Below are 14,883 nucleotides of genomic sequence, written 5' to 3' on the forward strand. Positions count from 1 at the left end.
TTTGCAATTATTTTGTAGATAAATTTGGTTTCAAAAAATTTTTTTTTGCTTTGCAATTATTTTGTAGATAAATTTGGTTTCAAAAAAATTTTTTTTTTTGCTTTGCAATTATTTTGTAGATAAATTTGGTTTGAAAATTTTTTTTTTTTTTGCTTTGCAATTATTTTGTAGATAAATTTGGTTTGAAAAATTCTTTTTTCTTTTATTTTTTCAACTTACTGACGAGTGCTTGTCCATTTCGGTGAAAACGTCGATGCTCAGTTGGAAGATTTGTTGGCCTCGCAGCTAAACTTGTTCTACCATTAATATCCACAGGCCTTGTTGGATTTTGTTGAAGTTCACGTTCAATCAAAACTTTTTTGCATGCATCTCGCAATGTGTTGGCAATAGTAAGCGGAGGAATGTCACAACGAAATACATGACACATGTATTTTCTGGTTGATTTGTCCCTTGCCACGTATGCAAAATCCCTGATGGTAGACGAAAAAAAAAAAAAAAAAGAAAAAATCATTTACTATATTTCCATTTTTCTTTTAACCAACTATATCTACTATTGTGATAAATTACCTCTCACTGATTGAGTTGTCCAAAAAATAGAGAAGAGAAGCAGAATAAAAAAAAGCACAAGAGAATTAATACTTCAAATTCAAATTAATTTTTCTTTTTTTTAAATTTATTTTTTCTATTTTAATTTTTATTTCCAATTTTTATAAATAAATTTTAAAAAAAATTAATTTTTAAAATTATTAATTATTGTTCAGAAAAAAAATTCTTTTTTTTTCCTTACTTTCCCTGATCTCGTCCAACGCCCCAAACTTTGAGTGTACTGAATGGCTGTGTATTGAGAACAGTGAGATTTTCGGGATCAATTAATTTAAGAGCCCCCTCGCCAAGATCCATGAAGAGATCCTTACCCTATAAAAACAAGACGACAGATTGATTTTGAGGGAAATTTTTTCATCCCAATCTGGAATTGTTAAAAAAAAAAAAAAAAAAAACTCACATCTCCCCATCGGCCAACAACATCGAGAAGATCATTTCTTCCCAAGGTGAGATCAACGATACATTTATTAACAGTTTTTCTACTTCTTTCCTCAGTGACATCTTCCTCGGCAACTTCAACCCAACCAAATGATCGTACTGCGAATCTAATTCTTTTGTCTCTACCCTCGGAATCAGCTCTTGCTGGATAACTTCTTCTTCTGCAAAATAAAAAATTATTATTTTTTTTTTTTCATTAAATATTATATTTTTATTTTTATGCATGGGAATTTTTTATTATAATAAAAATTAATTATATATTAAAAAATATATATATATATAATAAAAAGTACTTGAGTGCTAATTCTTCTTTTCTCTTGTTCTTCAATTCCTGACTTAGAGCTGAACTTGTATTGCTACGTGTTACAGTGTTTGTCATTCCACTCAAAGAATGAAAATTATCCACCTGAAATAATTAAACAATAAATAAATAAATACTAAATACAATTATTATTTAAAAAAAAAAATTTGGTTTAAAAATTATTTTATTTTTAATTTCATTTTTTCTTTCCTTTTTTCCTTCTTTCATTTTTTTTATTTATTTTTTTTATTAATTACCTATTTAAGTATTTATTACACTGAAAAAAAAATTTGATTCAAATACCGGTGTATTTGGTTATTATTAAATAAATATTTACTTGAATCAAATATTTCTTATTTGAATCAAATAAATGGTATTTGCTTCAAATACTGAAATATTTGATTCAAATATTATATATTTGATTCAAATAAGAAATATTTGATTCAAGTAAATATTTATTTGATAATAACCAAATACACCGGTATTTGAATCAAATAAATTTTTTTTTCAGTGTATTATAAAAATGATTTATTTATTATTAGAAAAAAATGTAGAAATGTAAAAAAAAATATACCTATAATATTTATTATTAAAAAAAATGTACAACATTAAAAATTATGCTCTTAATTGTTTTTAGAATTATTTTTATTTTTCAAAAAAAAAAAAAAAAAAAATTTATTAAAAAAAATACCTGATTGTTTTAATAGGTATTTATAATAAGGGTTTATATAAATTTTCTCTCAATATTTATTACTTTTTTTCTTCTAAAAAAAAATTCTATTTTTTGTAAATTGTAAAAAAAATCTTAAATTTTAAGAACTTACACTGTCATTGCTTTTGACCAGTGAACGACGATTTTCCGTTTTTGAAATGATTTGTGGTTCTGGTGGTTCTCTCTGGATAGTGCCACTTTTGATGTGCCAGTAATAAGGACCTTCCTGGTCTGAAATCATTTTAGAATTCGGTCGGTCAGTCACCTGTTGCGCTTCTCGACTATATATATATATAGCTGGGAAGTGTGTTGAACGATATACATAATAGATCTCCTACACAATTCCCACTTATTTTTTTATTTTCAAAATTAAATTAAAAAATAAGAAAAAAGAATTAAATTAAGAAGGATAAATTAATGTAAAAAAAATTTTTTAAATAAAAATTGTAAATGAAAATTTTCAACAATTCGAAAAATTAGAAATATATTTAGAAATTAAAAATTGAAAGTTTCAATTAAAATTATTTTTTATTTTTATTTGTAAATAAATAAAAAAAAAAATATTAAAATTCTTAATTGAAAATTGTAAAACGAACTTTTTTTGCAAAATTTTCTTTTTGAAATAAATCAAGAGGACAAAAAATTGTTTTTTGGTAATAAATTGAAATAATTAAAAAAGAGAAATGAAATACTCACCCTCGTGTTTTTCCCATCCGTGTGGTAAATTTTCGTCCTTGGCCTTGGACTCAATTGTTTCAACGTCAATTACAGTGGGTGGTTTTTCCGTAACATTATTTTGTAAACTTGCATTTTTTTGCTCCTTAGGCTGTCGTCTTTTTACAGGAACATTGTGTAATTCATTTAATCCACCTTCAACGTGCGGTGTTCCACCCATGTCGGTTGTGTCAATATTTCCACCTTTCTCGCAAAAACTGAAACAAAAAAAAATTTTTTTTTTTCATTAAAAATCAGGTACTTAACATTTTTTTTTTAAATAAATAACAAAAATTAATAAATTTTCTTTTTTGTCCCAAAAATATTGACTTTTGTTATTTTTTGAAAATATATTTTAAAAATAAAAATAAATGGAAAAAAAAAAATTTCCTTGTAACAGGGAAACGTTTCAAAAAAAAATTTATTTGATTCACTCGATTACTTGAGTATTATCAAATAATTATTTATTTGAACCAAATAAAAATTATTTGAATCAAATAAATATTTATTTGAATTAAATAAATTGTATTTGAACCAATAATTTTTATTTGAATCAAATAAATATTTATTTGAAGCAAATAATTTTTATTTGAATTAAATAAATTGTATTTGAACCAATAATTTTTATTTGAACCAATACTTTCTGTATTTAAAACAAATACCATTTCAAATAATAATTATTTGATACAAATAAATATTTATTTGATAATAGTCAAGTAATCGAGTATTTGAATCAAAAAAATTTTTTTTTTCACTGTACAGTACTTGTTTCAGTTAAATATTTCGCTATTCTAGTGAAACCTTTCGTTGTTTCTGGTAAATCTTTTTTTTCCGTGTATATTTTAAAAATAAAATTTTCAAAAATATTAAAAATAGTAAAAATAAATTTTTGGAATATTAAATTTTTTTTGGAATATATTTTTTTAACGTCGATATATTTTAATGAGCACTTAATAAAATATGTAATTTTTTCGATAATATTAGACAAAAAAGGGTTTAACAAGACATTTTTACGAGTCCTATATAGAATGGTGTTTAGGGTGTCGTTAATCTAAGAAATACAAACTTGGACGATAAAGCAACTTGGCCTAAATGAATATATGCGACAATTACCAAGCAAGGAACTATAAAGATTTCACAGGGAAGTTTAACGACCGTTAAATGCGGCATTATCACGTTGTTGTGATCAAGTTGCCTCGTTAATTTATATACCATGTCAAGTGGAAAATTTAAATATTCAAACAATAATTACAAAATAGTAATTAACTTTTAATATCTTGGCCTTTTTTTTCTCTTTCTTTCAAAAAATATATTTATAATTTAATCGAATTTATTTTTAAACTTTAAATAAATTCCTTAAAATATAACACAGAAAATTAAAAGGCATTAAAATAAGCTGCAACGCTTATTATTTTAATCCAATTTTGATTATTTTAATACCAAAATGGATTAAAATAAGCAAAATTGGATGAAAATAATAGCAGCTTATTTTAATGCCTTTTAATTTTCTTTGATTTTTGAGTGTTTAAATATTTATTTTTTTTTGTCCTCTTTTCTATTTTAAAATTTTTATCATTCAACGCGCGTTTATTTAATTTTTTTTTTTGTGACGATACTTATAGTTTTTTGAAATGTCAGAAACAGTGGAGGTTTGATGATGAAATCGAGTGTATATAGAGAGTATTTTACGCATATCCTGAGGCTGTAAAGTGCTTTGGTCCTGAAAATTTCTAGAGAGCTATTCAAGTAGTGCTGAAGCATCAAAAGCACTAGGAGAAGCTTTACGAGAATCTAGAAGCGAAAATACAGGAGGCAAAAAAAAATTTTAGGACCGAAGAAGTGAACAAACGATTGAATTTGTTGCATAGAAAAAAGAAATATTAAAAAGTTCAAGAATAAAAATATAAATTCTGCCTGAATTTCCATTTTTTATTAACAATGTTTTTAAAAATTACTTTTTACTATTTTTATTATTATTTTATTATTTTTTATTTATTTATTATTATTTTTTTTATTATTATTACTATCATTATTATTATTATTTTTTTTTTTATTATTATTACTATTATTATTATTATTATTATTAATTATTGTTACTATTATTATTATTTTTAATTGTTATTAATTATAAATTCTTGTTATTTCGTTATCAGGAGTAAAAAAATTTAGTTTTTCAAACTATTTTATATGGACGTAGTAACAGTCAGTAGCTGTCAGACATTCAAGAATTTCCTAACTTTCTAGTATCAGTAGTAAAAGATAGTTGTAGTCAGACAAAACTTTCTCTAAATTCTATAATTTTGAATTATTAATTATTAAAAAGAATTTTGCAGAATTTTTTTATAATTTTTAAAATCAGTCGTAAAAGTCAGTTTTTTGTCAGATATTTCAAAATTTTTGTAAGATATATAGTAATTTAATTAATTAATATTACAGTAATAATTAAAAATTCTTGTAATTTTTTTATAAGTAGTAAAAGTATTCTTTAGTCAGCCAAAATATTTTTCTGATTATTTTTATTTTCATTAAAAGTCAATTTTTTCAGTAGTAACAGACAGTTTCAGTCGGACATAATGGTTTAATTTATTTTGTTTCTTCAGTATAAATCAGTAGTTAAAGTCAGTTTTTAGTCAGACATTTCAAAATTTTTGTAATTTAATTATTAATTATTAATTATTAATAATTTAATTATTTATTATTACAGTAATAATGAAAAATTCTTGTAATTTTCTTCTAAGTAGTAAAATTATTCTTTAGTCAGGCAAAATATTTTTCTGATTATTTTTATTTTCATTAAAAGTCATTTTTATCAGTAGTAATAACCAGTTTCAGTCAGACATAAAGTTTTAATTTTTTTATTTGTTATTATTAATCAGTAGTAAAAGCCGGTTTAAGTCAGACAGAAAAAAATAATTTACTGTTTCAAAGAAATATAAAAAAAAATGTATAATAAAATACAAAAAAAATTTTTTTTTTATAAAAAACATTTTTAGTCAGACAGAAATTTCTTTTTAATTTTATTTTTTTCCTAAGTGGGGTGGTGATGGTGGGGGGGGGGGGAGATCTAGAAAAAGTGTACGACGAATTCGTACATACTTTATGACGTCGGCGCCGGAAGGATTGGCGACTGGTTCTCCATGATTTTCCAGAGTGGAAGCTTTCGGCAGAAGCTTGCTAGTCGATCGGGGATTCCCATTGAGGGTGTCGTCGATCAAAGTGGATTCAGCGACCACTGCCACACCCTCATTGACGTATCTGAATCATCACGGTATTATTGAAATTAGGAAAATATCCTGTCTTTTTTTTTAAAAAAAAAATATCCTACAATAATAAAAAAAAATCACAAAATTTCTCCCTTTTATTTTTTATAGGATTAATATATTTGGAAAAAATATATTATTTATTTTATTATATAATATAATATTATGGAATGTTATATAAATTATAATTATATAAAAAAAATAATAATAATAATAATAATAATAATAATAATAATAGTAATTTATAATAATAATTATATAATTATATAGAATTATATAATATTATTTATAATTTCAATTTTAATAATATAAAAATTATATTCTCTCTAAATCTGAATTAGTAAAAATGTTTACTAATTTAAATTAGTGACTCACTTTTTGCTTTAGAATTAGTTAAATTTTACTAATTGTTAGTAAAAGTTACTAATAATTAGTAAAATTTTACTAATTCAGAAGTAAAAAGTGCGTCACTAATTCAAATTAGTACACATTTTTACTAATTCAGATTTAGAGAGTTACATAATATAATTCTATTATATATTTTAAATAATAATTATATTGAGAAAAATATGCTCAACAGTATTTTTGCAAAAAAAAGTATAAAAAATATTATTTTAAAAGCATCTGCTGTAGAATTTATATCTCATATTTTACAAATTTTATAACGTATAAGCTTTTGAATAAATAATTTTCTATGCCTTTGCGGTGGAAATACTGTAGATTCAATAGCATATTTTTTTTCTGTTCTAATACTTTATTCAGCATTCGGATAATTGTAGAAAAAATTTTTTTTTTGAATTTAAATGAAAATTTTTATTTTTAATTAAAAAAATTGTTTTTCGAAAAGAAAATCAATAAAAATAAAGATATTTAAAAAATAACAATGTAATTAAAAAAACAAAAAAAATTGAAAATTAATTTCAACTAAATTAAACAAAAGAAAATTTTTTTTTTTTAATTTTCATAACTTTGTGATAATGGTGAATTGAATGAAAAGTTTTGTGACCCTATTTTGGTGTCCGTGACATAGTCCTCATGGTTATTTGCATAAATTTCGTTGTCTACTTTTTTTTTTTTATTATTATTGGATATTCGTATAATAGGAAAATTAACGCTTTCTCTTTATGCTAGCACCATTTTAATTAACGATCAGGGAACACAGCCAGATCTGTTTTACCCTTCTTTATAAATATACATATATATATGTATATATATATATATATATTCCAACTAAGACCTTTATTCTAAAACACATTTACTTTAGATTCGCCTACCATGTCAACGTAATTAAAGGATTAGCAAAGTATTTGCTGACTAACGCTAGAAAAACGCACAGAACCATTATATTATTATTGTTATTATTATTATTATTATTATTATTATTATTATTATTATTATTATTATTATTATTATTATTATTATTATAAAAACAAATATTTTTTTTTACTATTTTTTTTGGAAAAAAATAAATGTTTTACTAAATAAAAAATTATATATAAATAATAATAATAATAATAATAATAAATTTAAAAAAATCGAATTTTTTAATAATTATTTTTTGTTAAATTTTTCTTTTGTGACAGAAATAAAAAAAAAAAAAGAAAGAAATTGTAAATTAGAAATTCCTATGAACAAGAATGTGGGAAGAAGCACTACTTTGCGGTAAGTAATATGAAGGTTACTTAACCACATGCATATAAGTTGGATAGTCGCCAACTATATAGGGGTGAATATTGGTGTGTGAAATGGAATATCAAAGAAGCCGCAGAAGGGATAGCATTTCACCTATTCCATTTTACAATGACCATTGCGAATTCATATATGATTCTCATAACATTCACCGTGTCTTCTAGAAACAAGCGGACGAAAAAAAAAAAAAAAAAATTTCCCAAACAAAATCGAAATGAAAAATTCATAGACTTTCAAAAAAAAAATTCTATTACAGAAAACACATAGAGAGAGAAAATTTCTTTTTTTAATTTTCTCCAAATAAAAATTGAAATTGTAAAATTTTCCATAGAATTATATTTGTATCAAATACAAATTTATTATTTTATTATATATTAATTTTATTTTTCACTTCATTACGTTAAATTTTATATTAAAAATTTTTATATTAAAAAAAAATTGTCTTAAAAGAAAAAACTGGACTAAAATTATTATTAAAAAAAAAAATTACTCAAAAAAATACTGGACTAAAATTTGTACACGTCATGGTTTTGAGACTTTTATGGATATTTTTCCTTGTTCCGGAAGATTTAGGGGTAACGGGGAGAGAGAGAGAGAGAGAGAGGGGGGGGGGGCGAATGAAACTTTTATGGTAGTTTCCTTCGCAAATGACAATTTTCTCTTACGAGACTTTTCAAGTTAGAATTGGTTGTTTTTTTCGAGGGGGAGGAAAAAAAAAAGAAAGAATATGTTAAATTTAAGGGGGTGGAAACGAGAATTGAAGATTACGATATACGAAAAAAAAACCAGGTTTACATAACCTTTTTTTTTATCATAATGATCAAATAATGTTTTATTAAATTTTCTATATTTACCAGAGAAATTCAATACAAGATTATATTTTAATTTTACACTGAAAAAAAAATTTATTTCATTCAAATAATCGCTTACTTGACTATTATGTCAAATAAATATATTTATTTATATTACACCCAGAGAAATGATTTATTTGAACCAAATAAAAAATATATTTGAGTTAAATAAACGTATATTTGTCTCAGAGCCTACTAACTTATTTATTTTGGGGTAAATAAAAATTTTTTTTGTCAGAAATAAATTTTTCTTTGGCTCAAATAAATTTTTTATTTCAATGAAATGAAATATATTTGCAACAAATAAATCAGTTAGTAGGCTCGGAGACAAATATACCATTTCTCTGAGTGTAAATAAATATTGGAACTAAATAAATATTTCCTTGGATTAAATAAATATTTCCTTGGATTAAATAAATATTTTCTTGTATTAAATAAATATCTCCTTGTATTGAATAATTATTTATTTTTATTAAACAATTATTATCATTATTATTATTATTATTATTATTATTATTATTATTATTATTATTAATAATAATAAATTTACGAACTTGTATTAATTCCCAATAAATAAAATTATTAATATAATAAATAAAAAAAATTCTTTCCATGAATAGAAAAATGTTTTTTTTTTTTAAATTATAAGAAAAAAAAATTGTAAAATAGAATCGTGAAATAATTAAAGATTTCCTACATTTAAAATTTATGTAAAGCGTCAACGACCCGGACGTCACGTCTTTTTGTATTCCTAAAAATATAGAGAAAAATAAAAATAGTTGTGTCCTGAATTTTATATTGTTATAATAAATACTACATTATATATATATATATATATATATATATATTGGAAATATAGCTATACGGAGTATAGTAACGAGAGGTATATCTGCGTATTGTAGAGAATGGTGATGCAGAGTCCTAGTGGCGTCGGGATGACGCTCGGTCGATCAATACACACTACCATTTTCCAACCCCCTCTACACCAGAGTTTTACTCCCCCCCCTCCTTCCTCCCCATCACCTCCTCTTTTCAACCCCTTGAACTACCTCTACCTCTCTAACTTGCTTTCGTTGCTGTATATATGTATATATCGTACACGAACGGTACTGGCGTCTTACCGGCTAGCTAGTCGTGTATATATAAGGTGGCTCACCCTTATGTAGGTGGCTCAAAGCGCTCAACCAGGGTGGCGGGTAATTAAGTTTATGTTGATTTGTACCCCATCGATTCTCCACTTACTAGCAACTATATACGTCTCTCTTTCTCTCGTTTAAAATAAAACATTTTTCAAAAAAAATTTCTATGTTCTTCCTTTTTTTTCTACTAAATATCATAATTATATTTTTTGATTTATTTAATTTTATTTGTTCTTTATCGAAAATTGGACACGAGATAATTAGATGCTTTTATATTTTCAATAGAGAATTAATTAAAGAATTGAACAATTAAAAGAGGATTTTTTATTTAATAAAAATGTAAGTATATAGGATAAAAATTTTGGAATAATTAAAGGGGCGTTTTTTATTTAATAAAAATGTAAATATAGGGAAATTTTTTTTTTTTTTTTATATAAATTTTGATATAGTAACAAATTATTATCACTGCCAATTAATTGGATAATAATAAGATACTTTTTTTTAGAATTATTAAGATGAGTCGAAAAAACTAAAATTCACGGTCAATTAATTGGATGTAATAATTCATTTTTTAATTCCAATGAATTGGATGTAAGAATTAATTTTTTCCAATTAATTGGATGTGAGAATTAATTTTTTATTCCCAATTATTTGAGTGTAAGAATTACTTTTTTAGTTCCAATTAATTAAATGTAAGAATTAATTAAATTCCAATTAATTGGATGTAAGAATTAATTTTTTCCAATTAATTGGGTGAACGAATTAATTTTTTTCCAATTAATTGGATGTAAGAATTAATTTTTTATTCCCAATTATTTGGGTGTAAGAAATAATTTTTTATTTTCAATTATTTGAGTGTAAGAATTACTTTTTTAGTTCCAATTAATTAGATGTAAGAATTAATGTAATTCTAATTAATTGGATGTAAGAATTAATTTTTTTTCCAATTAATTGGGTGAACGAATTAATTTTTTATTTTCAATTATTTGAGTGTAAGAATTACTTTTTTAGTTCCAATTAATTAGATATAAGAATTAATGTAATTCTAATTAATTGGATGTAAGAATTAATTTTTTTTTCCAATTAATTGGGTGAACGAATTAATTTTTTTCTAATTAATTAGATGCAAGAATTAATTTTTTATTACCAATTATTTGGGTGTAAGAAATAATTAATTAGATATAAGAATTAATTTAATTCCAATTAATTGGATGTAAGAATTAATTTTTTTTCCAAATAATTGGATATAAGAATTAATTTCTTAATTCCAATTAATTGGATATAAGAATTAATTTTTTATTTCCTATTAATTGGATCTTTACAACCAATTATTATTGATATCACAAACAATAAATTGAAAGTAACAATTAATTACAAGTGTGTCACAATCAATTAATTCCGTATGTAACACTTAATTGATTCCAAATGCTACCAATTAATTAAATGTTTGTCACATCCAATTAATTGGATGTCACACATAACTGATTTGAGAATACCACTAATTATTAATTAATTGATTGTTAATTAATTAAATATTAATTAATTGATTATTAATTATTAATATTAATAATAAATAAATAAATAATAAATACATAATAATTAAGTAATAATTATTAATTGACAATTTTCTAAATTGTAATTTAATTTTATCTTAAAATTAATTCACGCAATGTAAAAAAAAATGAGTCACTTATTTTGAATGTGTGAACTATTAATAATGCAGAATAATAAGGAGACGACTGAATTGTCACGTGACACGCGGTTTAACGGTATTTTACTAACAGACCACAAAGAGGTGGTTGTTGCAAAAAAAAAAAGAAAAAAAAGAAAAAAAAGCCTTGGTGTAGGGTTCGGAACATTGTATCAAAGGTGAATGCCGAGACAACAATTGAGGATCGATATCGAAATTCGACTCCTTTATTTCACTGAGCTTTTGTTTCATTTTTCTTCTACTTTTCTTTGATTTTTTCCTAACAATTTTAATTACCTCTATATGTCATTGTTATTTTCGAATTATTTATTATTTAATTAATTATAATTATTTTTTACATAATTTATACTATAATATTTAATAAACATATAAAAAAAATAAATAGTTAAATTACAGAATTATTAATTAATAATTAAAAAAAAATTATTAAAAAATTTATTTATTAAAAAAAATACGTCAAAGAAAATTATCCTTAAATTACAAAGTCGATTTAAAAAAAAAATTGGTTTTTACTTTTTTTAATTTACTCCTGTTTTTTTAAAATTATTTTTATTGTCGAAATAATTGTTTTGTGTAAAATTAATAAATTTTCATTATAAAAGTCAAAAATGTTATTTTTTTTTTACAACTGACTGGAGAAAAAAAGAAAAATCTAATATTTGATATTTTCTTTTTTAATTTAAGAAACAATATATAAAGTCAAGGTGTGTCACAACACTTAAAGTACAAACATAAAACCAAGCATGCATTCTCGTTCTGTCTACTTTCAAGAGACGAAATTCAACGAAAATCCCTGTCGATATTAGACACAGTCTGCAGACATCATTTTCTAGATGAAATATCTTTTTTTTTTTTTTTTTAGTTTTTTTTCCAATTTTCCCTCAGGGAGAAAAAAAAATATTTGTCTATCAATATAAAAGAAAATTATTTAAAAATTTTGTCAAAAACTATTTCAACATTGAAAAGAAAATTGTTATTAATTAAAAATAGTTATTAGTTGTTATTAATTAAAAATAGTTGCAGGAAATAAATTTTTATTTCTATTTAGAAATAAATAAATTGAGACAATTAAATAAAATAATAATAAAAAGAAAAAATTTATTTTAACTAAGAAAAAATTGATTTAATGTTTACTTCGAATAAAATAAATTTTATTTTCCAATGAATGTAGAAAAAAAAATGAAACAACTCATTTTTTGGTTCATTCAGAAAAGTTGAAAATTGAAGGAAAAAGCATTCGAATATATTCATCAAAGGAAGTGAAACTATAACTGTAATACTGCGTGACACATCTCGTATTACTTGAAGCTTTGAGAAATTACGACTTTCTCGGGTGCACATTACGAGTCACGTAGTTGCACGTGAATCGACATAAATCATTGAAATGAAATTCATTTTCTTTTCACCTCCTCACTATTTTATTATGATAAATTCAAACATTTTTCATTTTCACCAGGAAAAAAAAAAAAAAATTTCTCCTCTTCTTCAAATAGAAATATTCATATTATTTATATACTAATTTATTATAATTTATAAACCATTAGAAATACATTGGGGAGAAAAATTTAACTCGAATAATAATGCAAATACAGTTAAAACTATTTTAAAAAAAAGTAAAAAAAATATTTTTTTAACGCAAAGAAATAATTATTTAAACCAAATTTTTTATTCGAATCAAATAAATTTTAAAGTGAACCACATTTTTTATTTAAACCAGATAAATTTTTATTTGACATTTTTTATTTAAACTAAATAAATTTTTACTTACATCAAATAAATAGTATTTGAATTAGATACAATTTTTACTTCTACTAAATATAATTTTTATTCACATCAAATAAACAGTATTTGAAGCAGGTAAATTTTTATTTGAAACAGATAAATTTTTATTCGAACCAAATAAATTTTTACTTAAACCAAATACAATTGTTATTCGCGGCAAATAAATAATATTTGAACCAAAATTTTTTGTTTGAACCAAATATAATTTTTATTCGCATCAAATAAATAGTATTTGAACCAGATAAATTTTTACTTGTACCAAATATAATTTTTATTCGTATTAAATAAACAGTATTTGAAGCAGGTAAATTTTTATTTGAAACAGATAAATTTTTATTCGAACCAAATAAATTTTTACTTGAACCAAATAAATTTTTACTTGAACCAAATAGAATTGTTATTCGCGGCAAATAAATAATATTTGAACTAAAATTTTTTGTTTGAACCAAATATAATTTTTATTCGCATCAAATAAATAGTATTTGAACAAGATAAATTTTTACTTGAATCAAATATAATTTTTATTCGCGTCAAATAAATAGTATTTGAACCAATAATTTTTCTATTCAACACATTTTTTTTCTACATTCTATTAAAAAAAAAAAAAATTATTTTCCTTTTACGTATTTTTCTAATTTATAGAAAATAATTTATTCCAACCGGAAGAAGAATAGAAGAGCATTGACTTATTTTAATAGCCAACTTAAAATAAAAAAAGAAAACGAAAAAAAAATAACATTGAGAGTACGTAAAAGCCAGACGTCGATAAGAACATACGCGCATTTATTTTCACAGGTCATTAATTTCTAAAGGCTCTCAAGAAAATCAGTTACGTTGTCTGGAAAGAATGTTCATGAACTATATATATATATATATATATATATATATATATATATATAAGAATCGCTGCAGAAAAAAAAATATATATATATACGCGATACAAGATTAAGTGACTACCATTCACAAAAATTTCTCAATATTTGCAGAATGTTGCTATAATAAAAATTTTTCTTTATATTTCCTTCATACAGTATTTCATTTTTTGCGTGGGTTTTTTTTTAGTTCGAATCATATCAAATTTTCCACTATCTATATATATATATTAAACAACAAAATAAATATTTTACAAATAAAAATATAATATAAATAAAAATTAATAAAATAATATTATAAAAATATAAATCAAAATATATATTTTGTAATTAAACAAATTGAATAATTGAAGCCAAATAAATTTTTAATTGTTTCAAATAAATTTTTATTTGTTTCAAATAGATGTTTATTTGTTGCAAATAAATATTTATTTTTGCAAATAAATTTTATTTGAATTCAATAAAAATTTTATTTTTTTATTTTTTTTTATTTATATGACAAATAAAATTTTTATTTATGTCAAATAAAAAAGTTATTAAGCTCTGTGACAAATATACGTTTATTTAACTCAAATATATTAATTTATTTAAAAGTAAAATATTTCTCTGGGTATATTTTGAATTATTAAGATGAAAAGAATGAATTATGATTCACGGTCAATTAATTGGATGAAAGAATCAATTTTTAATTCCAATTAATTATATGAAAAAATTAATTTTTAATTCCAATTAATTTGATGTAAATATTAATTTATAATTCTAATTAATATGATGTAAGTATTAATATTTAACTCCAATTAATTGGATATAA

At 22.4% G+C, this 14,883-nt stretch overlaps 1 protein-coding gene across 1 annotated transcript in view; it reads right to left on the minus strand.

The window, feature by feature from the left end:
- Positions 1 to 14,883, minus strand: part of LOC127282025 (protein Fe65 homolog) — a 138,193-nt gene that overhangs the window by 4,739 nt on the left and 118,571 nt on the right. The window contains exons 4-11 of the mRNA XM_051306096.1: positions 5,865 to 6,023; positions 2,751 to 2,986; positions 2,167 to 2,285; positions 1,335 to 1,447; positions 1,004 to 1,202; positions 788 to 915; positions 568 to 573; positions 220 to 470 (exon numbers count right to left, since the gene is read on the minus strand). Of these exons, the coding sequence (XP_051162053.1) occupies positions 220 to 470; positions 568 to 573; positions 788 to 915; positions 1,004 to 1,202; positions 1,335 to 1,447; positions 2,167 to 2,285; positions 2,751 to 2,986; positions 5,865 to 6,023 (1,211 nt within the window). The remainder of the gene's footprint in view (positions 1 to 219; positions 471 to 567; positions 574 to 787; positions 916 to 1,003; positions 1,203 to 1,334; positions 1,448 to 2,166; positions 2,286 to 2,750; positions 2,987 to 5,864; positions 6,024 to 14,883) is intronic.

The sequence above is a fragment of the Leptopilina boulardi genome, unplaced genomic scaffold (assembly GCF_019393585.1).
Source record: "Leptopilina boulardi isolate dan_hultmark-lab unplaced genomic scaffold, ZJU_Lbou_2.1 LbouV2_278, whole genome shotgun sequence".
Taxonomy (NCBI): domain Eukaryota; kingdom Metazoa; phylum Arthropoda; class Insecta; order Hymenoptera; family Figitidae; genus Leptopilina; species Leptopilina boulardi.